This window comes from Copidosoma floridanum, unplaced genomic scaffold (assembly GCF_036245765.1).
Source record: "Copidosoma floridanum isolate Cflo_tuat_1 unplaced genomic scaffold, Cflo_Japanese_pri ptg000030l, whole genome shotgun sequence".
NCBI lineage: Eukaryota > Metazoa > Arthropoda > Insecta > Hymenoptera > Encyrtidae > Copidosoma > Copidosoma floridanum.
The window spans coordinates 316,636-341,521 of NW_028321907.1; the positions used below are offsets into that span (position 1 = coordinate 316,636).

At 44.1% G+C, this 24,886-nt stretch overlaps 1 protein-coding gene across 1 annotated transcript; it reads right to left on the reverse strand.

Annotated features, from left to right (window-relative positions):
- Nucleotides 1-568: 568 nt before the first annotated feature.
- Nucleotides 569-3,312, reverse strand: LOC149373405 (uncharacterized). The gene is made up of 5 exons (XM_089596245.1): nucleotides 3,279-3,312; nucleotides 1,776-3,200; nucleotides 1,210-1,572; nucleotides 934-1,146; nucleotides 569-846 (listed from the first exon to the last, which is right to left on the reverse strand). The coding sequence occupies exons 1-5, from the start codon at nucleotides 3,310-3,312 to the stop codon at nucleotides 569-571; spliced, it is 2,313 nt and encodes a 770-aa protein (XP_089452371.1).
- Between the last annotated feature and the right edge of the window lie 21,574 nt (nucleotides 3,313-24,886).

Genomic DNA, 24,886 nt, shown 5'->3' on the forward strand with positions numbered 1-24,886 from the left:
TCCGCGGCGAGCGATCACGCGATGCACCACCCGACGCCACGCGACTTGTTGATTTTTGCGGAGTAAGGTAAAGGGCCCATCTATGAGACAGTATGAGAGGCACTTTTCGCTTTGTAAATTTTTTTTTTGCACATGTATGCTTAATTATTTATTAATTTAATAGTACTTGATAGTTGAATATGTTCTTAGTTGAATACTATTTTTTTCATTGAGTAATACGCAAAGTGATTTTTTTTTAAGTGAAACAATTTAACCCATTCGCATGTCCGGTCTATGAGACAGTATATATTAAGCATGTACGTAGTGTCTCATGGCAATGTCCCCCCTTATGAGACACAGAAAAAAATAGGACAGGAAGCATTGTTTGTCTTTGTAGTACGAAATTTTATTGGTTAAAGTAAGAAAATATTTTTTTATGAGTGTTTGTTTTATTATTTCACATTTTCAATTGATGTTAATAAAGAAAATTCTAAACCACAGAGTTAAAAATAACATAAAATGACTGGAAATACTGAATAAAAAAGATATTTGACCATTTCATAAAGTACATTGTTATAATTGTAACAAATTATGATTTTTCTTGCTTGATACGTTTTTGAATTGCATTCATTTTTTCTTGCAGTTTTTTTTTTTCTTCAGCGAGCTTTTTCTTCTCCTCTCGTAGTTTCCTATTTTCCTGTTGCTTTTTCTCTTTCTCCTCCAATTCTTTTTGCTTTTGCATTTTTTGTAACCACCACGCATCAGAGGTTCCAGCTGCAGGTAGTTTCGATTTCCCTGTTTTTTCAAGCTTGATTCTCTTCGCTTTTGGCAAATATTGTACTGGCATTAAAAATGAACTTGAAAATGCTGTAAATTGTGAATAGAGATATAAATTTTCAAGTCATTTCAGTAACTTGATCGATGTATTTAAATGACAAAATTTGATTTTTTAACCTTGAGAAACACTGTCTGGAGTACAATTGTTGCCATCGTGATTGCTGGTAGAAGCCACTGGAGAAGTGTCAAATGAGGTATTTGAGTTATTTTGAAAAATGCTTGAGTCCTTTGCTGTTCTAATACTACTGTCGTTACTATCAGTCGTTTCTGTATTAATAGAAGTTATTTCAGTATCACTTTGAATTTTACAATGATCGACCAAGGCTCCTTCTAAAAGATTCAAGATAAATTAGTTTACTTGTTATATTAGAAAAACAAGATTATAATACAAACCTGGGTTATTTTTTTTATTGGCACTGGTATTCTTGAAGTTGTCTAAAATAATGGGAGAGTGAGATGTTCTTTCGAATGAAATACTTTCTGAAATTATCAAATCTTCACCTAATACAACATGACCTAAGGCAATGCTGCTGGAATCTTCAGACTTCTCTTTAAAGCAGTTATCATTAAAATCTGGTAGTAACTCGTAGCTTTCTATGGTTTCAGGTTCAGCCACAGCATTACAAAAAGGTACAGGAGTACTTTGGTTATAAGAAGGATTTTGTGGAATGGAATGTTCTTGTGGTATCACTTTAACATTGTAGTCTAATACTTTTTCAGAACTAATAATAACAGGTTTTGTTTTAATATTTTTATCTATAAAAATTAAGAAATAAATATATAATTAAAATTGAAAATTAATTTTAATTACACAAGAATTAATAAAAAATAATAATTTGTAAAAAAATCAAGAGTTAATATTTGATTATTTTTTTTGTAACATAATGTAGTTTAGAGTTTAAAAAATAACATGTAGCAAGGTGCACTTCAGGGTATTTTTAAGAGGGATAAATATTTACCATTTGCTGATCCTCCAATCTTCAGCCAGTAATCAAATAGTGATTGATGTTCAATACTACCATTCCATGCATTGTTTGGATCAGCTTGGTAAAATTCATTGAGTAATTCAGGACTTAAATTTTGTTCAAAAGTACTCAAATGTGAATTTTCATTATCATTCATAAACTTAAGATTATCTTCTGTATGTTGAATAACACATTTATCCATCTGTTCACATTTATTTTTCTTTTTTTTTTGAAGAACATTGTAATCTATCTCTTGAGGATTAAATGGGAAAAGTCCACATTTACGAAATCCACTTTGTATTATGCTAGCCTCGTTCTTCATTGATTTTAAAGTTAAATGCAATACTACTGAAAAGTCTTCCTTCTTTATTTTTCGAACCTGTTGTTCACTTTTCCATTTTGGAAGAGTTTTTTTCCACATGATTTTAAAGGGATGAAAAAAAGCAACATCAAGAGGCTGAGTTATGTGTGTAGAGTTTGGAGGAAGTCCAATTATTTCAATTTGTTTTTCCCTGCAAAATGCTACTAGTGGAATAGTGATGTGAGAAGCATGATTATCCAAATAAATGACAACTGGAAACTTTGTTTCATTTTTAACTAGCCAAGGATAGAACACGTTTGTTATATATTCAAAAAATGACTCAGCTGTCATCCAACCATTATCAGACAAACCAACACCCCAGCCAGTGGGCAGTTTTTTAACAATAGTGTCTGGTACCTCTTTCTTGTAGGCAAACATTAATAACGGTGGAGCTCGAACCCCAGCTGCACTGTACATAAACAAAACAGTGAGGCACTCTTTGCTAGCATCTGATAGTGTATATACAGATTGGCTTCCCTTTTCTGTCAGCACCTTTTCTCCATCAGGACTTAAACACAAGCTACTTTCATCACAATTGAAGATTCTATCTGCAGATATGTTTAAAAGTTCTTTTGACTCTAAATAGCTTTTTTGCTCAGTAAACCACTCCCTCAAAACATCTTGAGTCACTGCTGCTCGAGTATAGCTTAATTGCTGAGGAGTCCTTATGGTAATTTTGGGATGTCTTTTTCTGAATCCTTCATACCAATGACGCCCTGGGCGACTGTTAATAAAAGGAGTTTCCATTTTTGTTGAAACGACATATTTTTGCACTGAATCCAATAGTTCTATCTTAGTCATAGGATACCCTATACGAGATCTAGCTATAATACAGTTTGCGATTTTTTCCTCCTCTTCACGATTCAATACTGTACCTGGACCTCCATTCGGCAGGTCAGGCTTTATTGTAGTTGGATTATTTTTTTTTCTGCCTAAAGTAGAGACTGGTATACCATATGCTCTAGCAGCTTTTCTTATTGACATGCCTTCTGAGACAGCTGTTACTGCATATTTAATATTGTTTTCATTGTAAAGTCTCCTCTTTTGTTTCTTCTTACCTTTTTTAACAATTACTTTAGCAGTACCATTTTTAATAACTTTTTTACTTTGTTTTTTATTACTTAGCTTTTTTTTACTAGCAACTGTTTTATTCTGCTTAGCTTCTTTCATCGCGATGAGTGTTAATAATCCTTAAATCATAGAATAATTGTAAATTAATAATAGAGAAAATTTTTATTAGTCAAAACCAAAATTTTTGAGGTTAGTTTACATACTTTTGTCGATCACTCAATTACACTTGATTTTTTTTAACAACTAAGAAACATGCGTCAAACTTATAACTGTAGCTTATTCCTGGATAGTGTTTACCTATGCTAGAAAAAGAATTATTGCTAAATAAATTCTGTCGAATGTAACGTAAGTAGGTGTCTCATAACGTAGGTACACTATGGCCATGGAGCATGAGACAGGCTGTTTACTGTCTCATAAGAACGGACATGAATCGTACATGTGTACGTATGATGAGACACCCTCTTTTCTGACAAAATATTGTAATAATTAGTAAAAACGTTGGTTTAACACAAACTAGAGGCTAAAATTTACAATAGATAAAGTTTTTACTCTTGATGACTAAATAGTTTTAATATTTGAACTCAAAACTAACATCAGAATAAGTAGCGTCTCATCATAAATTACACGACCAAATTGATCGTATCATAGGTCAACGATAAAATATATTTTTTTTTCAAACAAAATATCAATAATCATGAAAATAATTAATTCAGCTAATTTATTAGAGGCATTAAACTACTCATACAATATTTGATAAGCTATAATTAAGTATATATTTAATAAATAACAACTTTATCAGTTGGTGTCTCATACGATAGGACATTGTCTCATAGATGGGCCCTTTACCTTAGTGCATCTCGTTGGTATACCTGTACACGTCATGTACTCCGAGCCGGAAACTGCTCTTGCCGTTTCCCACGGCGGTGCCGGCGACGCAGGAATTACATACCTACACTCAACCGCGAAACAGCGCTGCCGAGTGTTACGGGCAGGAAGAATAGATAGCGAGTCTAGCTTTCGGATACTTTTGTGCTTGAACGCGCGCGCGTGTATAATATATGCACGCGAATGCCCAGATAGGCTGTTGTTGGTTGTTCTGTAGGTACGTGCTTATTATACCTACAGTTTGAATTAACTCCGGACAGAGGGGAGGAATTTTAAATGCTCTTTGGGCTGATCGCGTGCCTACTTATTTAGCCATTCCATTCGAAATAGATTTTACATCGGCACAAACACTCGCGCGAGTCCCACCTTCGAACTCTCCACAATCGCATCTATAATGATATATTTTCATGGGTTGTTTTCGTTCGCCCCGCGCTCTAGTGTTAAGCTTTGCACAATTGATTGGGAAATGGCCTTGGGGAACTTGGCACGAGTTTTCACACGATTCGAGGAAATTACAAGTACGGAGTCGCACAATATGCCCTGCAGGTACTTACCGTGCAGCATCGAGTGTATCGTGGATTGAAAAATTTTACCAACCACTTAAATGCCGGTGCTTATCGCCGGGCCATCTCTAATGGACTGCGTGGGAATTTGTACGATCTTTGATTGCGAGCCCCCCATTCGGGGAGTTTCGTTTTTGCATACGAATGTCCATGAAAGTGTTTTACCGTCTCAGCTGGAACGAGGGGCAAAAAGTTTTTACGAGAAACGCAGCTCGCGAGATATTTGGGACGAAAGGCATTAGGGAGTAGCCGGCTGATTTTACATTCCGGTGCCTGTTTGTTTAAGCTCGGTGTAACCACGGGCTCGTGTGTTTGGACATTTCTTTTTTCGCAGTAAGAAAGAAAGAAAAAAATTATTCAATTTCACAAACCTGTTCATTTACTCCCGGCGGTGATATTTAAACATTTCTCCAGCATCGAGTGGAGGCGATTTTTTTTGCACGCGGACACTTCAGCAGCAACGGCAACTCGATAATTGGCTCGGCTTCACGGCGCACGTGTGCACAAGTAATGTATATACTACGCACACAGAGAGATTCGCGCCGTACCTTCAAAACTTGAATTATAACCCCTGGAAGGGAGCCGAGGCCACCGGTAAGATATTACACGTACCCGCTCTACTAATCGTTTTTGGTGCAACTTTGAAAATCGGGGGGAAGCAAAGTGCCGAGCGGCCATCCGCTCGTAAACCGCAGAGCCGATGCCCGATCGTCTTTGCCCGTGCCAACGGGTGTATACGGTACGCGTACAATACGTGCAGAGTTTGAAAGGGGAAAAAAAAAGAAAAAGTTTTTGCATATGCATGCACATGTGTGTATTCGAGAGGGAGGCTCGTGTGTCTTGGGAAAGCACGAAGAAAGGACTAGAGCGCTCGGAGGATCGAGCGTAAGAGTAAAAAAAAAAAACATACACGTATACAGCGGTGGCACGACGGCCAGGGATATAACAAAAAGAGGGCCCGGTAATACGGCTCTTCGACTGGACGTAATTTTGTCCGTCCATCGGTTTTTTTCGTTGATGGGCGAAGCGTCATAAATAAATGTTGTTTTTACGGCTGCCAAATTGGGCATTTAAAGTACATTCGGGCGCGCGCACGCATATACGCGTGTACATATATTTAGATACGTGTGTGAATACCCAAACCCGACCCCTTTTACACGCATATACACAACTGCTTCTTGTTTCCTTATATCCTCCTTTGGCTGTGCGCCCAGTGCGGACCGCCAGGGCGAAAGTGCCGGTCGTTCGGGTGGATATATTTTGGGGAAACCGAGGAGCGTGCACTCGAAGCGCGCCACTCCTGGACGGGGGATTGCACCCAAAATTACCCCGAGAGCTCGCCAGGTTGGCCGGCTTGCCCCCTTTACTTTTACGCGAGGATAATGCACCGGCTTTATCGCTGCCCGGGGCCCGCGGAGCATAAAGCGCGCATGCAAAAATCACCGAGAGCTCTGCTCGCTAATAGTCTCGCGACCGACCTCTCGACTTGCTTTCTTTTTTCCCAAAGGGGCTTGCCTGTACACGTTTATACCTATTCCCACCGAACGAGAACGGCTCTCGCCGTACCATATTTTTTTTCTGTGCAAGTTGATTGCCGGTGCACATGTTATATAGAAAAAACATTTTTTTTTCAATAGTCAGGGCTTATAACGTTGTTTTCTTAATTCCCAAGAAATATTGCTTTTATTTTTTACGTATCATTTAAGCTTACGAGCAATAAATTTGAAACAACAGAGAAAATAGGCATCGAGCCAACAGACCGGCAAATTCATCTCGCTCTTCTCTTGATCGGCAACCAATTTACGAATTTACGGAGCTCCATCCGTCAAACGAGAACTAAATTAAATTGTCATCAAGTGAAGCAACGTACTTAATGTTACGTGTATAGTATCATTTGTGAAGGGATTTGTACGTAACATATATATATACCTACATCACACCTATGTGGCTCGCGTTGAAACTGTTCGGATATAAATAGGTACTAACGTCCCATATGGTACGCATATCATCGCCCACGCAGACCGAGTTAGTCAAGGCAACGATAAAGAAGAGAAGAGAAAAAACATTCATAGATTTGATTGGGTCCAAGGAAAGAGCAGTGAGGAGGAGAAGAAAGGGGGGGGGTGAAAAAACACCGAGGGTGTCATAAATTTCGTTGCAGGGGGAAGATAGCCGCGGACGACAATGAATTATTGCAGCGATGCTCCGGGGAAAAAGGGAGATAGTAAGTATATGTACAGTGTCGGGCCGCGCGTGCACGCGAGCCGAAAAAAGGAAACGCGCTCTCGCTCGCACGCGCGCGCCATCCACCTTATAAGACCCGGTGCATCACTGATTGCTGCACACACGCACACGCGTGTGTGCGTAACCGTGGATAAGAAGCGGAGGAGGGCCTACTCGAAGCTTATGGCGGTGAAAGAGCGAAATTGCACGTAGGCCGGGAAGAAGGAGGGCGAGAAAGAGAGAGTTGTCGCTGTACGATTATACTCCCGCGATGATATTGCCGCGCACGCGAGCGACCAAGCCCCTTTCGACTTGCTGCCAGTGCAGTGTCCATACATATATATTGTGTCCACGTTGTATATAATAATGGGCCACTGGCTTATTTCGCCCTTCCGCGGCCACGGAGCCGGGTCAGTTACTTATGTTTATCGCTCGGCCTATACCATGTAAGCTTATACCCGCACTGGAAGGGAACTTATTTTCTCGAGGATTGCAACGATACGCTCGATGACAGCTCTTCGCCGAGGATAATTAACTGGCCCCGGTGCAATCGTTTTTGCCCCCTCTTGGAATTACTCCCGGCACGTTTCACGCATTTATTTGTAACATTTTTTCTCAATCACATGCAAATATGCCAAATATGAAATCGAGTATAGGTAACCATGTTGTTATTCTTTTGGTTTTTTCCACACCACCCACACCAGCGCCGGTGCACTATACTACGGGATACCTGGCAAACTATAGTGTTTCCTTATCTCATGACGATTATATATCCTATCAATGCTCCTACGGTAAATTAATTATTATTATTATTTTTTTCTTCTTGATTTTTGGGTATCGGATAGCTCGGCTTTCCGTCCGATAATTACAGACGAGTTGGACCGCGCAGCACCCGCCCGCACTCGTAAATATATCATCAGTCGTCCGGACACCTACCGGAGTTCCCATTCATCGGCGTTTCTGGTGTGAAAAGAAAAACGCCCATTTGGCCATTAGCCGAGCTCGGAGCCACGCGCGTTATACTCATCCTTCCTCGAAAACGGCACCAACCAACCAATAACCAACCGGCAGCTCGAGCGAAAACCTAAAAACTCGGCAAACAAATGAGGAACTCGGCGGGATACGCGCGCACATTTATATCATACACATCCATGTGCAAAAGACTCCGGGTTAGCTGTTTGTGGAAAATCCGCATCGGCTCTTTGGGCGCATGTAGCGCGGCCCGCCCACCGTTCGCAGCCGGGCGAAATTTTCCCCGGGCCCATTGTCCCCGGCGGTCGGCAAGCTGCTGCTACTGCCTGAGCCGACGATTTTCCTCGGAGCTCCGACGAGGCACGCGCCACACGCTGGGAGATAATGAAAGTTGCCGCGTAACGTATTATTGCCGTTCCAAGCTCTCTTATATACCTACTTGTTTGCTAGTCGTATTAGTATACCTGCACGCCAGATGAGCTTTTGGGCCGAGCCACCCTCAATAGCTGGTTCGGACACTGTACCTCTATTAAATATCACGGAGGAGACCAGAATAAGGACAAAAGGTAACACTCTGTATAACCCATTGTACACTGCCGTATACCTTTAACAGTTTTCAGCTAATGGGGAAGCGACACCAAACGGATAAAGTGCAAGCACAATCGGCACGCGTCGATTTCTCAAAGGACAAATTTTCGACTCGTATATTTCTTTCTTTTTTTTTTTTTTTTTTATGATTTTCGTATGGATCATTGTCTTTTGAATTTTTGTTTCAATTTCAAGCGAAAAACGTGTTATCCATCATGATTTATTTTAGAGGTCGCTTGTCCGCCCGACGGACCAAAAGCACAATTACTCAAAGTAGTATGATACATATATAAATATTGAGTTAATATACATGTACGTATGTATATATGATATACAGATGTACGTACCTATTAGGAAAGACGCGGAGGATAAATTACCGTGGGGTCAGTGGGTAAGTATGGTTTTGAAAACGTTTTGGTAAATAACAGACGCGACCGGTGCTGGGCCGTTTAGTCCGATTTATCGGGGCCTATGATTATCCGACTGCGCGATATGTGTACAAGTATAAGATGGTAGGGTCGAACGGTTCGTAAAAACGCGTGCCGTCCCCTTGGGATCATCGGCCACACGACTGTGCAATCATACATTCGTATTCTCTGCCGAGCGTATATTTAATAACGTAATTACGAGCTCCCATTGCCCGCGAATGTAATTGAAAATTCTCCAAATCCAATGGTCGCGGGGAAATCGGCTGCACTGCTCTCTCTCTCTCTCTCTATCGTATGCTCCGCGGAGTGGTAATAATATCAGCGAGGCTCCGAGAAATTGGTGGATTCGCGTGCGCCAGCGGCGCCCCCGGCAGAAGAGAACGAAGAAGGGTGTGGGGGTGCGCGTGCGAGAGAGAGGAAGACCAATCGTGATCCGGGCGAAGCAGGTGAGCGCAGGCCCTCACCGGGGGTGAGCTAGCTAGATCCTCGGCTAGACGCGGCTACTCCTCCTCTCCTATCGTGCAGGCCATTTTCGGCAGGTGGAGAACCCGAGCAAAAGTAGGTATTGGAGCCTCACGATACGAGTTTGACGCCCCATACAGCGGACTCGGAGTCGTCGGCGTTTGATTGCCGCGGAAATTGATTTCGATTTGGAAGATGATAGTACGATGAGATGGTGATTGCCGAACGGTGAGGGCCGGGGCCAACAGGTAGCTGCTTTCATTATTCGAGTTTGATCGGGACCCAATATGTGCATGGCCCTTTCAACAAACGCAAATAATAACATTTTTAGCCGACCATGCAGCTGTACTTTATTATTATTATTTTTATTATGCTGCAACGCAATAATATATGTATACAACAATCCACGAGATCTCGTATGGGTATATATACTCTTGGGTAGGAGGAAGACGAGACGAGATTATCCGACATCTTCCGTGAGATGATCGAGCTTTTGTTTTACCCGTTGGATTTCCAAAGCTCCCCTTTTGACAGTGGCTTTGAAAAATCGTGCCCACGTTCAGGCATCCGTGGAAAAGCACACCGAGGCCGAGATGACGGCGCGTGAGCCAAGGCCTGCTCGTAGTATTATTTGCGAGGGACGAGATCTGCCGTTGTGATTTGAAATCGGCGAAACACGCGCAGCAGCTAGACTACGCGGGACAAATGGGGAATCGGGTATAGGTGGAAAGGGGCGCTAGATTAGAGCGGCAGGTGTTTCATTACAGGCCTAGGATCTCCCTCGCATCGCGTGCCAATCGGATTTCGCCTTCTTTCCGCCTTTGTTTCTCCCTCCCTCTATCTTTTTCTCCTTTTTTGTTTTCTTTTAATCCCCTTCTATACTCGTCTAGGCATTCTCTTCGTTACACGTGCTATCCCCCCACGTGTCTCGGCCCGCATTGTCCGTGTACGATTTTTGTTTTGTTTTATGCCGCCCTCCATTTCGCTCAGCTGCTCTCTGACCACCTTCGCATCTAGTTTGAATAATTACGATTTCACCTTCGGACACATCAGAGAGAGCTCCTTCCCCCCCCCCACGTCGCGATTAGCTGCTGCTGATCAACCGATATCCCACTACGATCGACTACGATAGTGTCCACCACAGCTCAGTTGTGCGTATATATACAAATTTATATTTCCAAAGCTGCGATACTTATTTGCTACAGATGGTGTACGCACGAGCGAGATATCTTGCGTGGGCCATTAGCTGTGGTGTTGCGTGATTTGAAAAAAATGATTGAGCTAATCCCGAGTGAAAATTGATTTTTAATCACGCAAAAGCTGGCTCGCTCCTTCTCCGTGTGTACCTAACAATGAAGTCACAATAATTGGCTCTCTGGCGTCTTATCTGCCAAGATTATTATGGCGCACCCTCGCTCGCTTTTGTTTGGGCCCGGGGGGGCTGCCGATGGTTCGGTCGCAGTCGCAGAGAGCTGCAATTTCCGGAAGAGGGGGCCTAGAAGGAAGATTCCTAGTAAATACATCCGACGAGTCGTTTGCTCTGGCCACCGCCTGCGGGTGTGTCCTAGTCGAGTGAGCGTATATATATATATATATATATATACCTACAGCTCGTAGTAGTTATTTTGGAATATTTCGCGGCGCATATATTGCGGACCGGCCAGCCACCTGCCATCGGTCTCCCCGAGCCTATAGCTCTTCGGTCAAGGACTAGGAATAGATCTTGCTTTTTTTTCTTTTTTTCTTTTTTTTTTTTTTGCGAGCTAGCTCTTGGCGAAATACGTGCGTGCGTGTGTCACCTGCACGAGTCTTCCCTAGGCCGAGTCTTTCTACTAACCGATATCAGCCGCTCTGGCCTCTCTTCTTCCATCCAACGATGCTCGGGCTACTACTTTATTGCACCTCCAAGGCATAATCGAACTCTTCCTGCCGCCGCCGCTTCCTTCATCGGGTTATTTAGAGGCTCGACCTTCGACGGCGAGTCCTGAATCTCATCAGTCCGAAGATTTCTCTCCCCTTCTTTTTTTTCCGTACGCAGAGAGATATACGTAGGCATACTTTTTTATTTAGTTTCATTATTTCACTCTAGCTCTCTGATAAAAAAAACAAAAAAAAAACAAATAAATATTCTTTACATTGCCATCTGCCTGCATCAGCTTTGAATATTAACCGTGCACCTATTTACTTCCTAATCACTTTCTCGTCACGTTTTTAATTAGAGCTCTGATGTAACAGCGGCAGCTATTTTTGTTTTCGTATAATTACAATACCCCGCGCTGCCGTGGTCTATGTGATTAAAAGACTTTTTTTTTCCTTTCCTTCCATCCAGCCGTGTAAGGAGGCGAAGTGAATTTTAATTGCCAACCCGCGTAATTTCAGCCCGAGGAAACCTTTCGAAACCACGGTAATCTAGCAGCTCCTCCTACTCGAATGTATAACCCCCCCGTGATTCCACGGGCAACTAACTGCACGGACATTCCAAATAATAATAATTTTATGATTTCGTACAGAGTGCGGCAAAAGGCAAATCGACGGCACGTTGGAGTTTTCCTTCGTACGGGTCTGGTGGAAAAGAAACGTCGTCACGTACAACGTGGCAACCTATCTCCCCCGTCCCCCCGCACACCGCATGACATGTGTATATACATATACATATACATATATATATATACATGCACGTACGTACAAGCTGCATCGCCCGCTGGGAGAGGTAGTCCGTGTAAGCATCACGAGCGACTCCCGCGGCGTGCACCCGAGAAACAATTTTCTCGTCAGGCGGAAATAAGCTACGCTCACCAGGAGTCTGATGGCACGTGCCCCCGCGCTCTCTCCGAGCGACTTTTACGTATTTTTGGGGCACACGTAGCACTTACGGGACGAGAGCGCGCCCCGCATGTAATAGCCGTATCCGCGCGCCTAACGCCTTCGGGGAAACTGTGTAGCGACGAGCCCCCGTTGTACAGGGTGTAGATACAGCAGCCAACTCCGCAGCGGGAAAGAGGAAACCCGGACACAATGCGCGAGATGGAGGCGGCGCGCGGCGATGCGTTTAGTTGAGACGTTGTCTAACTATAGGTGATGCTTATATATGCGAGGAGAGAAGAGCGCTTGTGTAATTTGATCTTGGAAAAACAGCGGCTGGTAAGTAGCGCATCATGCACGTTACTCAAGAGCCTCAAGGCCCTAAGTGGAATTTGGAAAATCACTTAGGTTGCATGTGTATGCGTATACACATGCACGCGTTTAAGCGAAAACGCAAACTGCCTGCTGGTGGCTTCTCTTTTATTTCGTTGTTACCCTCGACTACGAGTATACCTGTAACACCCCCCCCCCTTCCCTGTGCTCCAGCTCGCTGAATTACTATTATTTTTTATCATACCGTATGGAGCATCAGGCACCAATCTACCGTGTAATACACGAACGGATGATGATGAACGATGGGAGCATTTAGGTGGAGGTATGTTTAATTATATACCCCGTTCGGACAGCGGGACTGCGAAAATGCAGTGCAGAGCAAAGTCTCTATTACCGATCGAAAACGTGAGTTATCTCTCTATTAGGTATAGAGATAACTGGTCAGTGTCAAGGCGTATACGTCTATCTCTTCCTCCTCGATCGTCCACTCTCTATGTTATTTAGCTCAGTTGGTAATGACTAATGGCGACCTACTAGCGTAATTTCATTTACGAAAATACTCGCTCATAAATCTCGGGGCAATCGATGTGCCGTGCGATCAATCGGAAAATCACCGCTGAATCGGGAGATAATCACTGTTATTACTAGCGTCTCCGGCTCACCGGGGACTACTAATTGTCGAATTGAGTCGTTCATCCGCACGATCATTACTCCATATAATATGGTATTGCAGCTGATGCAGTGGCAGCGGAAGACCGAACCCGTGCACCGACGCGATGGGGCCGGCCTCTTTTATCTCGAGCTGCGGAGAAAGTGCTCGTCGAATCTTCACTTGTTCAACACTGCAAAGGGTATATCAAGGTGAAAAAATAATGATAATGATAATGTCACAATGTATGACAATGACGGGTCTTGATAAACAAATAGTTTCATTCGGGTCGGATGGCTACTACCAACCGATACCAAGCTCGAGAGGCCCCTTCACCGACGCGAATAATATTTGGACACGTACCGAACTTGCCTCATTTTTTTTGGTATCTGTCGTGCTTTCTGTCTACAGCTCTGCTCCCGCGAGGCGATTACAAATGACCGTGCGCTCAAAGACGACGCTTCGCCGATGCAGTCGCAGATTACAAGCACTCGTCTTTTTTTTTTTTTTTTTTTGTTTCTCGCGTAACATTATTTTCTTCGTTTGAAAGATAAACACCCGGGGATGCAGGTATTCAGTTTGAATTTAATTGAACAGTCACGGGATAACCAAACATTGCAGGCACTCGAGTGGGCCATTGAAAAGAAAAAAAAAAAAAAGAAAAAAAAGTGACAGCGAAAAACTTGGAGCGTGTACGGGGCAATAAAATGACCAAAGCTCAGAAAACTCTCCGAGGGCCTGGGCAGGGGTATCCCGACTCGACTGTAATTTATCCGGGCTTATCTTGTATCACATCTCAATCGAGTTCCAACCGCGCCTCGTCCGCGCGCGAGCATAAATTCTCGCGCGCGCGCGCGCTCATGGCCATGCAACGAGTCGTACCGATGGTGTCAGGCTGGAACCGAGTCACGCAGAAGCTGCTAATTATCGCGCTTGGCTCCTCCTCCTTCTCCGCGATCCGATCGCTGTACTGCACCGGATTTTTTTTTTTTCCATCATTCCAACTTTGTCATGCAGAAATGCCATAGTGTGCTCTCCACTTCGCAAAATTTCTCTTTTCATGTGGCCATGGCCAGATAAGGCTGGGACCGAGTACTACAATACGTAATTACAAGGGAGGTGCAGTTCGCGGCGAGTCGATTCGTGTCGGGAATACGACTTACCTCTATTGTGCTCGTGAGAGAAATTCCACGAGTATCCGTGGCCCGAGCAATTAACTCTTGTTTCCCTCGACGCGCTGCTCTCGCGCAGACACGTGTTTTGCAATGGAAATTTCGTGCCCCGCAACGTTTTTCCCCCGTGGGTATCATTTACCCCCGCCCCCCACCGAACGTCTACATGGTTATGCATCGACCGACGTTTAATTGCAAGTATGTAAAATGTCGTCTAATTGATTTTAATTGGTCGAGCAATTTATGGTTATTCGAGTGGGCCGAGCAATCGGCGCATCGTAAACGTTAATAATTGCTGCTTTTTCGCTAACAAATATTAATTGTTATGACCATTGTTATAGCCTTGCTGCAGGGGAAATATTTATTTTTATTTTATTTTTTTTGCTCTTTCTGTTTTTACCACGCGCCGTGGCACGGTAATATCGATCGACTAGCCTCGTTAGAAAAGAATGGCAGACCAATAACGAGGGTCGATATTAATTTTAACAGAGCGGGACGTTCTCTCTTGGGCCATAAGGGAGCCAAGTTAAGCACCTGCTTGCGAGAAACGAAGGAAGAAAAAGTGATACTCAACGCGGAATAATAGCTCCCCGCCGATCAAAAATATACGGCATCCTTTATTATCTTGGATGAAAAAGGACAGGAAGAAAAAAGAAAGGGGGAGGATGCTTTTATGCTTTATGACCAGGCCAATGATGAGATTATTGATTTTTGCGCTCGAGATTGAGATATAATAATGCAACTCATTTTCTGCCGCTTTAACGAATCGTTTTATTTTTCATAATGCGATTCGTCCATACATGAGCTTCGCGGTCCCATAATAACAAGCACCTATATATACATATATACGTGCCTACACAAAAAATCGGTCGCAAGATATTATATCGAGCGCAAAGGAAGCCCGATGAAAGTCATATCCGCTTCACGTGTAACGATCCAATATTTTTGCGCCCGGAACTTTTAACCGTACCTACTTATACCATACGACACTTTTTACATGATAATATTTATACCAATCGATAAACTTATTTAATATGCCAATATAGTCACACTCACAAATTTCCATAAATGAATGCCCAGCGTCTTTTCTTAGGCTCGTTTTTTCCGGTATGAAAAATGTCCTATATTTTAACTATATACAGCAAAAAGTGCAACCCCACACAGATCGTCGACTTTTCGTGTAAAACGAATTTCTAGTCTAATGTAAGGATGCCCCAAGCGGTAGCATTTATGTATCCGGGTGTGTACTTAAGTAAAAAAAAAAAAAAAAAGACATGCGTAAACGGACTATCTCAAATAAAAGTTTAAACAAAGGCAAACAACTGATACTCCTGCTCGACTGCGTATAGTATGAACGTGCAAGTATTTCATAAGTAAAGGTAAAGTTAGAAAAATATTGTGTCTCACCATGTTTTGTTTGTTGAAAACCTCCATTGTACAAAAATATCTAAAAAAATTGACGTTTCGCATATAATATGACCTTTATAGAAAAAAAGTGTAGATCCTGTAAAATATATTTTTGTTTTAGTTGGCGTTCTTGGAGAAAGTTGTAGAAGTAAAAAAAAAAAAAAAAAAAAAAAAAAAAATTATTGAACCACGGTTTACCTCTAAAAGGACAGTTATTTGTTGCGCCACACAAACTTAGGGAAATAAAAAAGAAAATTTTGGAGGAAAAATGCATCAGTCGCGTGCAATGTGCATTAATTGAGATTTTTAGGTAAACGTAGCCCCTTTGTAATCACCTACCATGGTAAGTAAAAAAATGGACCGGCGCGGGCTTTTCGTGTTCGCAATTTAAATTCCCGGGCCAAGAGCGAACGAGCAGAGAAAGCGGGCGCTCGTCCACACCCGTCCCCTCGGAGGACGAGGACGCGCCGTGTCGCAAGCTTTCCTTGCAGGTAGGTGGTCTCGAGGCTTCACGTCGCCACGGACGTTCATTCAGTGCGACGCGACATTGATTTTCGGCTCGGGAGAGATAGTGGGTACCTAGGCCGGAGAGAAGAGAGGGGGGGGAGGGGCGAGCCCAACACCGCACTCGGAGATCCGAATCGGGTCCACATAGTCGCTGTAGCCGCTATTTATGCAGATGTACCCCCCGAGCGAAGCGCGACGGAAAAAGAGATCGCGCCCACCCTCGCGGAGTAGCCCGCTGCAGCTTATCCCTCAGCAGGATCTGCGATCATTATTCAGGAGGCTCAATTAGAGGAGGCCCGATCTGGTCGGCGCCCTTCATGACGACAAAGTCCCTGCTGGTTCCTTCCAGGTGGGCGCACAGCCCTTTCGTCTCCAATTTGGGAATCACGCAATCAGTCAGAGATCAACATTGCCCATTGTCGCGCTGCTCTGTTCCCTCTCGATTGTCCTCATATCATTTATAACCTCCGCTCCTGTCGTCATTGTTACACATGCACTTATAATACAATCATTCACGCGTATACATACACACATTTATTTATGGGTATTTTTTTATTGTTTGCTTTCAGTGCCGCCGCATCAAGGTAGCCCCGGTCAAGAATATCCATCCGATGGGTGTCACGTGATGGTGAGTTCGTGAGATCAAAGTAATACCTTATTTCGAAATTCATACCAATGCCTACACACACGCGCGCATTTGTATCGTCATCATTTAAATACTTTAGCATGTATATATATATCCAAGTTGAAATTTTTAACAACGCCTACGTTTCAATGCCTGCGAATGGAAAATCCATGCGTGTGTCACCCACTGACGTTTCACCAAATTAGTTTCGACCGTTACCGCTACAGTTGAGGCCTTAATCTAATGCATTTGGCGTCACAGGTATAGGATTCAACGTAATCCCGTTCCAGTTGCTCCGACGTGGGACATGATGTGGGCGTACCTTGTGGGGACAGCCCGGGCGAGATGACGATGATTATCCGGGTGGTCTCTGTCGATCGACGTCCGCGTGAGCTCCTCCTGATTCGACCTCTCTTAGGAAGGTATTCCCGTGACGTCGGCAAACATGCACGCGTAAGACCTTGGATCATAACGAATGAAATGTTTTATTGGACCGCTTGAGCCACAAGTATATTTGCTGAAAAATTGCTGTTGAGGAACCAGAAAAAAAAAGTATCTAGCGAATACATTATGCCTGTACAAGCTAGCCCCTTTACTCTTTACATTGTAGGTGCGTTAATATTACAGTCACTTGCCCCCCCCCCCCTTGAAATGACCCGTTTTTGATTCCTTCGATTTCAAAATTGGCATTTTTTTTCGTTGTTACTTTGCATCTTCGTAATTCGGGGCTTCACTTTCTTTTTAGGTTAGCGAAAATAACACAAGACAAACCGACCCTACAGATCCGTCGTCGGTTAATTGTACACCTCGTCGGGACGGCATCTGCGGTCCGCTTAACGGTGAACATCATTGAATGCGTGATACTGTCGTGGTACTCTCATTTGAAAAAACTAAAAAAACAAAAAAAAAAAAAAAAAAAAAAAGAGGATGATGAATAAATAAAAAAGTAAGTACGGTCGACGACAGGGAAGACGAGGAGCTATCTGGTAAAAAGTACGGGTTATATGTCCGCTCTGTGGTATCGAGGTGAGTCTGGATGAACAGTTGGAGGAAAGACGAGCGAGTGTCCGAGTGAGCAGCGGCAGATGTCTCGGCCCGAGTGAAATTATCGTCGCCGATGTAAGGATGACTACTTACTCGTCGCTGTCATTTGGGGCTCGCGTGCGTAGGTATTACACGCTCGCGAATCTCTCGAGTGTACACTCATTACTATCTTCTCGGCCAACCTCGTCCGCTTGCTCGCTCGTGTGTACGGCTTGTATCGATTTTTACGCTCATTAGCATACGAATTTGCTCAAGCGTGCCTTTTGATGTCAAAAGTTTTGAGATGCCTATAAATTGAAATGTTCATTGGCGTGTTCCCTCGCGTATTCGTCGCTCGCCTTTTTTACTGGGTAAGTGCTTTTCCGCTGAGTGCGATAATCTGCTGACACGCGACGCATCACATTCTCGAGGCAAAACTCTCCCTCCCAAAAAAAAAGTTGAAACCAATGGCTTGGTTCACTGTTTCAAATACACAGGACATACTTTTATCGTATGGACTATTGCAAAAAAACAAGCTTTCAAGCGGATCTGCTGTACGAGTCCTTTTGGATGATGAGACCCTAAATAATTGATAACTCGACTGAGCTCCAAAAAAGTTTTATCAAATGAAGTAATGCAGTTTTGGTTTTTTTTTTTTTTTTTCATTATGTATGAAAATTTGTATAATATATTACTCACGTGTGACCGTGTGAAGTAGAAATGATTGCTCCCTGGCGCATTAGAGGATCTTTATTTAAAACTCACCATGCAACAGGCGAAGCGGCCAATACCTCACGTGGTGAAATCCAAAGGGCACAAGTGATGAAAAATGTGCTCGTAATTGTGAAAGAAATTCTTGCTGCCCCGCAGGTAATATAGCTCTGCATCGTGCGAGGACAACGAACGAAATGAACATCAAAGAGGCGAACAAGATTTTTCGTATGGCTTCGTGATGATGAATACGACGACGATGCAGTTTGAGAAAAAAAAAAGAAAAAAAATCGCAGCAAAGGGATGAGAGAGAGAGAGAGAGAGAGAGAGAGTAGGGGGCCACGTGTCCTCGCAACTTTCGTGGCGTCGTCCCTCTAAATTTCGTCGCTACCCTCGGGGGCCAAATTAATCGAGCGAGCATCGGCAGCGCTTCTCGTCGATTTTTCTGCCAGAGCTTCCTCCCTATGCGAAAACATGCCTGCAAACGTGTCGTGATGGCCCGGGGACGCAAATCAAGTCCACTTCATATATATATATATGTATAGAGGCACGAGCGTCCTCGCGTGCAGAGCCGAAAGAGGATCGCTGCGGTGCATATTCACGTCGCGCAAGTTATCCCGAGTAATTGAAATCAGGCCGGTCTTGTGGCCATAAAGCACAACGTCGAAATCAATTTGCGCGCCGTTCCCCTGCTCTTATTTTCTCCTCCCGTGCTTTACGAGCGCGCTGTACCTACAATTTTTTAAAAACCGAAGATTTTCAGACCAGCCGCCGCCTCGTTTTCAATAAACTGCAGCGATTTCAATTTTGCCGGCCAGCTCGATTAACGCGTGACCGGCCGATCCTTTAATTACTCTCGTGTGCCCCTTACCTTAATCGGCTCTACACGTAACTATTATCATCTCGTCCTGCAACGACGCGAAATCGTGTGTACTTATGATTTATCGCATCCATTCTCGGGTTTGGGTGGTTGCGCGAGAAAAAAAAAAGCTACCCCCAAGTTGCTCGTTTGGCAAAAGAGTACCCGTTGTCCGCTTCGATGCCTTGATGTTTACTTCGGATCATCGAAATATTCTTAAACACCGTCTCGAGGAGAATCTGTTTATTTTCGCGCAGCTATCAATGGAGGTATACCCAAAGGTAAACGCGTGCTAACGCTTGGTCCGCAAAAAAACGCAGCGTGAGAACATTTGTGAGTGAATATTTAAAAAACCGTCCCCTTGGCGTACATCGTAAATACATATGTATATACTCTCAGAAATATAAGTAAGTATTGTCTAGTCGGCTGGGATTTCAGATATAATATATGTACATAACCTACCTAATGGCGCTAGATAGCCCCGAGATGATAATGCGGAAGAAGTGGGCCTGTGCTCGCAGTGCACACGGGACGTTTTGTCAGAGTGTGAGAAAAGGAGATAAAGATTTTGATCTTGCCACGATGTACGGTCCTGCCTCTGGCCTCGCGCCGCTTGCCGCAGATACCCACGAAAATATTAATTTCGTCCTATCTGCGTTAGTGCAGCACGGCTGATCGTGGAAAAAGAAGGAAAAAAAAAACATTGTCGCTCAGAGATAAGATGGGATGCCAGAGATAGTACCGGAGGAGAAAAAATTACGGTGTGGGTACGCACGCACGGAGCCATCAAAGTGTGTTTATTACCGCGAGGAGGAAATCCTAGTTTTAAATTAGAGGGTATTTTATACTGTCCAGCGTGGCGCTGCACGTGGCAAACGATAATGAGATATGCTGTACTCTACACACACACACACCCACATGTACGAGTACTCGTATATATGTGTGTACAAGAGAGAGAGAGAGAGAGAGAGAGAGGATATATATATATATATATATACGTTGTTGAAACAGGTATGTAATATTGTGTACGTAAGACGTGTGTGCGCGTGCTTGGAGAAAGATAAAAGGCGCGGTCATCGTTTTACGAAAAATGGCATGCCAGGGACTAACTGCGCGGAGCCAGTGCGGTGCAGCGTGTAATGCGGGTAAATAGGGTTGTTAAATCCCAGCGAGGGAGCGAGGGAGGAGAGGCTCGGGTAGTCGGCAGCCAGAGAAGCGTATACCTACATGCTTATACATATATATATATATATACATACATATAAGGTACGTTTTGTGCACTTACTCTCTCGTGCCCAACGCAAGAGGTATATTATATAAGTATATATTATACTGCAGGCTCAAGGAAGGAGTGAGAGAGAGAGAGAAGGAAAAAGTGCAGAGAGCGCGTGCATGCACGCGCGTGTGAGACCGACAAAGTCGAAGAGATCAGAGAGCCGGTGGTGCAGCTGGCGAAAAGGCATTTATTGCTCTCTCGCACCATTTTACGGGTTCTTAATTCCCTGCAGCGAATACCTCTAAGTATATATATATGCATACATATATGTATATACCTATAATATCTTTTGCGCAAGAAAGGGAGGGAAGATATATCCCAAGGCCGTGCGCCGCGCACGCCAACGAGCTGTCCGATGCCGATGGTATAGCCTATATATACATATATACACACGTAACAAACCTTTGGGAAATTCACACCGTGAGCATCCCGACTCCCTCCAACAATGAAATTGTTCCATCACCTTTGCGTGTGTATACCTACCTACCAACCAACTCTTGCACGCTTTACTTGTGGGCGCGCGCCGAGAGCTGCACATATTGGTACCGGTGTTTCCCTGTTTTGACCTTCCCGAGCCGCCACTCCGGCAAAGTGGATGCGCTACGATCAATTAAGCTGTATGTACACACACATATATATTACATACTGTAGCGCAACACTTACATCACCACCCGATGTAACATTAGTATATTATCACCCCATGTGGATATTTACTTATACTAATAAATTGAGTCCGTCTTCTTACTTTTGCACGCGTATACCTATAGGTACGGTATGTATTGTTCTTTTGATGGCGCTTTTGTGTCCGAACGGGAATCCCCCTCATTGTTGCGCTAATGACGCCGAGAGTGGGATAATCTCGCGTTTTGTTGGCCGAAGGAGCCGGTAGTTCTACCATCCACCCGGTACCTATTGACCGGCGCGGGAACTCGAGGGCCCACTCGGACGAATTGTTTCTACACTCCTTCCCAGATGGCGCCAAATTAAGTTTGGGATTAATTCTTAAAAACGTGATTCCGACGTGTACCGACAGTTGCATGTATAAATTGATCGATGAGTTAAAAGGCAAACTATCGAACGATCCACCATCCGAAATTTGCATCGACGACGACGATGATGTGATTCACGAGGAAACAAACAATCGAGATACATCATCTCGATGTATCAAGGAAGTAAGTCTGACGCACGGCTTCCAGAGCCCCCGGCAAAAATCTACAAACGCTGTGGCTACGGCACACGCAGAAGTTTACACGAAGCACTTGCATAGGTATATTTTAATGATCGAGCCTGTTGCTTCAGCCAAGCGGTAGAGCTGTCATTGAAAAATCACGCCGCAATCGACATCATCGGTAGTACTCTCTTGAAAAAATGTGTTAGGAGCGGGCACTACAGATAATAATATAAGCACCGCACAAGTAATGCCACACCCATCGCTCTGAAGCAGCTCTTTGGAATCGTGGTCAGTTATAGGTGACGAGGCGATCGGCAGTAAAAATATATTAATAGTAGCTGTATTTCAATTTGTAAATACAGAATGTTCAACTGCGTTGCACTGGTTAACACGAGAATTGCTTACCCAGAAAATAAAATAAAGATCGTTCCGACTCTTCCTTGCGTGTTAATTGAAATAAGAATGTGCAATTTATAGGGGAACGTTTGGGCAAAAATTTCGGGTTCTCGTTTGAGGAAAATAAAACGTCAGAGGCCCGGCAGTCGAGAGTCATGGAAATGTGAGGATGGACGGTGCGTTCAATTAAGCAAGAGGAGGAGGAGGAGGAGGAGGATGAACATCTTAACGCCGACTTGCCAAGATTAGTGGATGCCCACTAATTGACGCAAAACCTCGCTAACTCGGAAGCACTGGTGAGGAGAGACCATGTGTATATATAACATACACGCGAATTGGCTCGACGGGCACGTGCGCTGATCTCATTTTTCGCAAGGCAAAGGGGCCCCCCGAGATACAAATCTACCAATGCACGCGGTCCCGCGTGGATGCTGTTACGTATACCTACGTGCATGCATGATACTTATGTATGCTTGCCCCAAAAGCCAAGAGAAATCATATTACGGCGGTGATGCTGCCGCAACGGGCACCGCCAGCATCAGCTGCGGTAGCCGAAATTCCCAAAGAGATTGCGAAACGAAGAGTCAAGCGTCGTAAATCGAAGCACCGAATCACTGCATGCGCCGATTAATAAACTCGCTCCTGCAGCTGCTGCTCCTGATACAGCCAAACCGAGGACAAAGTTTGGGCACACGCGAGCGATCCAACGCGATAAATAATTAAGGCGAGTCGCACGTCCCAGCTATACCTACCTGTACACACATGTACATGTATATACTTTATGCCAAAGCGAATGTAAATACACGGTAAGTCCGAACCTTCAGGTACTTACGACTCCCTGACGTAATAAATCGAGCTGCATTCTCGCACGACGGTACACTCATTTTTTTTCTCTCTTGCTCCTCCTCCGTTTCTTCCCGTTCTGCGACGTTTTTTTTTTTTACTTTCGAGACGTTGTTTTAATTATATATAGTATAGACCGCGATGATTAAAATCGTTTTGAAATGTGGTTACCCCCGTCGATGCAAAATTGTGAACTTCAAGTTAGTTGAGTGGGTTGGACAGGTTTTTCCGAGGTGAGCTGGCTGTGCCCAATGTATAATTGTCCGCCCGCTGAAGAGGTTTTCCGCTCGGCGTTTAAGATGCAACGAAAAATAATGGCGTTGCTTTGGTACGAAAGTGATGGGGATAATGGTACCCCCTTTGGTGATGATCTCACCGGGCATTTTTCGACTCGAGGACCGACGGCGAGGGAGCCCATCTAGCACCGATCGACGAGACGGAGACACCCAAACGTCTGCCTGCCTCCTCGGGCGCGTCTAGCCGACGGCGCGACCTCGCGCTCAAGATAAGCCTAAAAGCACGCTTTTAAACGTATGAAAGCATTCTTCACCTACTTATGATAGCAGCCATAACATTATATTATGTTCTTTTTGTTTTGTTTTCCGTAATGGCCGGATCCTCGAAATGACAAATAATGGAGAAGACGCCCCTCGGCCAATTAATCTTCTTTGCAGCTGCCGATCATAATGACGATTACTATACAATTGCACGAGGTGAAGGTAATGGTCATTTTGAAAAAAAAAAAAAAAAAAAAAAAAATGTACGCACATAGGTCCAGAATGACATTATACAATGACTTGTTAATAGCTTGCAATATTGTATGATTATTTACCTGCCCAATCGATTGATTGGCTGATGGAAAAACAAAAGGGAAAAGAGAGTTGTGAAAAGTAATTATTTGTAATTGCGGGTGGGGGGGGGGGAAGAGCAATAAGAGAGAACAAGGGATACTCGAGAGCTAATACAGACGTATTATAAAAAAGTCATTAATAAAGTGAGTACGTTTGGAGGAGCCTGGGGCAAAGATGATACGTGTATGAAGCTTGGTGGCTGTAGGTGAGGGGCAGATGAGGGAGGCAGGAGAAGAAAGAAAAGAAGAAGCCAGAGGCCATCACGGACGGGAGTAGCCGAGTCGTGCACTCGGAGAAAAGAAAAGTGCGGACGTGCGCGAGAAATGGCCGAGACAGGCGGGATGGAGATATCTCCTCGCGCGCGAGAGTTCAAGGGACGAGAGATGGGATGGGGTGGGTATGTATACCTACGCATGTGGGTGTCCGGCTGATGTGGCCGCCCATGTCGATCGGCCTGCGCCCCGAGTAACAATTTAATTACACCGTCCTCCGATACACGTACACCAGCCACCCACAATAAATTGAATTTGCCACGGTATTAAGGTCCCTGTACTCACCCAGGCATCCGGGGCTCTCGCGCGATTTATTGGGTTTGCGCGGCCGGCAGCGCCGAACAGTAGTCGCCGCTCCGGTGAGCGAGAACCCGGGGATGTCCGGTGTTGTAATTAAGAAATTCGTCATCGTGGGGCGCTTCATGGCCACTGCGGCCCTCGTATTTATGCGCCTCTTACCTCAAGGGGAAGCAAAAAACTCATTTGCATTTCCCACCAGCGCGAGTCGCGCGAGCTTCTTAACCGGGAAGTAGCAGCGTCGATTTCGACCTGAGAAATTAAAAATTAGGACCTCCTTACGCGTGCGTCAATCCCCACGTCCGAGCAGCCTTGCTCGTATCGGATGGATACACTTTTGGTAGGATTTTATTATTAC

What these genes read in the sequence shown, in the direction of transcription:
- LOC149373405 (XM_089596245.1), bottom strand. Translation starts at nt 3,312, where the DNA reads ATGAAAGAAGCTAAGCAGAATAAAACAGTTGCTA. An exon ending in GATTGGAGGATCAGCAAATG is followed by an intron (nt 1,573 to 1,775) that starts GTAAATATTTAT and finishes TAATTTTTATAG; the next exon opens with ATAAAAATATTAAAACAAAA. An exon ending in TCCAGACAGTGTTTCTCAAG is followed by an intron (nt 847 to 933) that starts GTTAAAAAATCA and finishes CACAATTTACAG; the next exon opens with CATTTTCAAGTTCATTTTTA.